The sequence below is a fragment of the Austrofundulus limnaeus genome, unplaced genomic scaffold (genome assembly GCF_001266775.1).
Source record: "Austrofundulus limnaeus strain Quisiro unplaced genomic scaffold, Austrofundulus_limnaeus-1.0 Scaffold357, whole genome shotgun sequence".
Lineage (NCBI taxonomy): Eukaryota > Metazoa > Chordata > Actinopteri > Cyprinodontiformes > Rivulidae > Austrofundulus > Austrofundulus limnaeus.
Genome location: NW_013952759.1, coordinates 420,815 through 423,032, shown reverse-complemented (window position 1 = coordinate 423,032; position 2,218 = coordinate 420,815). Strand labels below are relative to the sequence as shown.

At 37.4% G+C, this 2,218-nt stretch overlaps 1 protein-coding gene across 1 annotated transcript; it reads left to right on the top strand.

Moving 5' to 3' along the window:
- Positions 1 to 1,995, top strand: ca4a (carbonic anhydrase IV a; the record flags this gene model as incomplete). The annotated part of the gene is given in 3 exon segments (XM_014023083.1): positions 1 to 40; positions 1,745 to 1,837; positions 1,929 to 1,995. Coding segments are annotated over 3 exon segments (166 nt in total), but the record flags the coding sequence as incomplete, so codon positions are not given.
- Between the last annotated feature and the right edge of the window lie 223 nt (positions 1,996 to 2,218).

The window sequence follows — 2,218 nt, the reverse complement described above, 5'->3', positions numbered from 1 at the left end:
TTCTGAGCACACTATTGATGGAGAGCAGTATCCCATGGAGGTAATCATTTTAAACAAATAACCAGTTGAAGGTGAAGGGCAGCCTGTGTGTGTTTGTTAGCAAAATATCCCAGTGAACAAATTTAAATTATACTTGCAGAAAGCAATCATTGGATGCATTCAGTGTATAGCAATCATTTAGTTTTTGGAGTCAAACCAATTCAATATGGCTGCTACAGACCTTAGAAACACAAAAATGACCATAACTCAACTACACAAACATTTACCTCAAACTTGGTGCATTGTTAGCTGAGACTCCTAACAAGCAAAATATGTCATGTACTGCACAGATTTTAATGAGCAAGGGTAACAAAAAAACTTGAATATACAACCACAACTGATTCACTTTTGGAGCCAGTTAAATTCAAGACAGTTAACATTAAAAATCATGGCCATAACTTTGGTCATTTTACAGAAAGAGATAAAATTTTAAATGGATAATTGAATCAAAATATTGCATAAATTGTGCATATTTTCAAGGTTCTATCAAATCTTTGATGATCTTAGTGAAAAATTCTGGCATCAGAACCAGCAGGCAATATATAGAGGTTAGACCAGRGTCTGCAACCTTTACAATCAAAGGAGCCATTTGTGCTCCTTGTCTCACCAATAAAATGTGTCCAGAGCCACAAAACAAGCAAAAACTGTGATTATCAAATGGTGGTCCGTGGGCCTTTTCTAGGCCTWTTTGGGAACCATTACGGTCAGTGGAGGTGACATTATAAAACTAAAAAAATGTTATTGTAATCATATTTTTATAACTATACACATCAGAACAAATAAAAATACCATATTCATGTAAACATAAAAATTCAGTATATAGTTTAAATGGAATTTCATAAAAAGTAGTACAACTGAATTATTCGGACATTTTTTCCTAATTCTTATTATTATGTAGTCTTTAAATTATTCAAAGGTAAGTCTGATGGATTTGAGAGAAAGTTTATAGAAAGAAATTAGTATATTTAAGTAAACAAAAGGCTAGCATGAGCTAACATGTTTTACTTTTTGTATTAGTAGGATTGATCACACATTTGCATACAAATTTCTGTTGTAGGTATAAAAAACAAACAAAAAATATTCTGTTATGTTTGATCATATTTTCAGAGAGCCACTGCAGAGAGACCAGAGAGCCACATGTGGCCCCAGAGCTGCAGGTTGCAGACCCCTGGRTTAGACAATAAAACTGAAACACCTGTCATGTTAGTGTGGGAGGTTTCRTGGCTAAACTGGACCAACCTGGTGGCCAGTCTTCATTAATTGCASATTGCACCAGTAAGAGCAGAGTGTGAAGGTTCAATTAGCAGGGTAAGAGCACAGTTTGGCTCAAAATATTGCAATGCACACAACATTATGTGTGACATACCAGAGATAAAGAGGACAAATTGTTGGTGCACGTCTTGCTGGTCCATCTGTGACCAAGACAGCAAGTCTTTGTGATGYATCAAGAGCCACGGTATCCAGGGTAATGTCAGCATACCACCAAGAAGGACCAACCACATCCAACAGGATTAACTGTGGATGCAAGAGGAAGCTGTCTGAAAGGGATGTTCTGGTCTAAAACCAGGTGTACCAGTTTCATTGTCTAACATTCTTTAAAGAAACACTGTCTTTAATTGATTTTTTTAAAGCAGAGAGTTGATTACATCGCTGCCTATCACTGTATTTTAAGGTTCATCATGGCTGTGTAATGTTTTCCTTTCAGCTGCACATTGTCCACATGAAGAGCCACTACACTGACCTGACCACGGCACTGAGAGACAAGGAGGGAGTCGCTGTCCTCGGCTTTTTCTATGAGGTAGTTTTTTAAATCCTGTGTTGAAGTTCAAACGTTCAAATGACGTGCGTGTAAAATGACACAGTTCTGACATGTTTCTTTCTATTTTTAGAAGTCTAACAGTGCAAACAAAAAKTATGAGCCCATCGTCAACACGCTGCAAAGCATTAGAGCCACAAGTAAGTAACAAGCCAACAAACCCTGACTGCAGCTTTATTGTCACATGGTGAAGGGTGATCATAATATTTTTGCCTCTCTGTGTGTGCATGTGCACACTTGTATTTGTTACCTTTTTAGGACCGTTTCTGGTATACACATCCACTCTGTCAAGACCAGTAGTCTTTGTGTTAGATGTTGTAACTCAACTTTTGGGTTGGGGATTAGGTCAGGTTTACGGTCAGG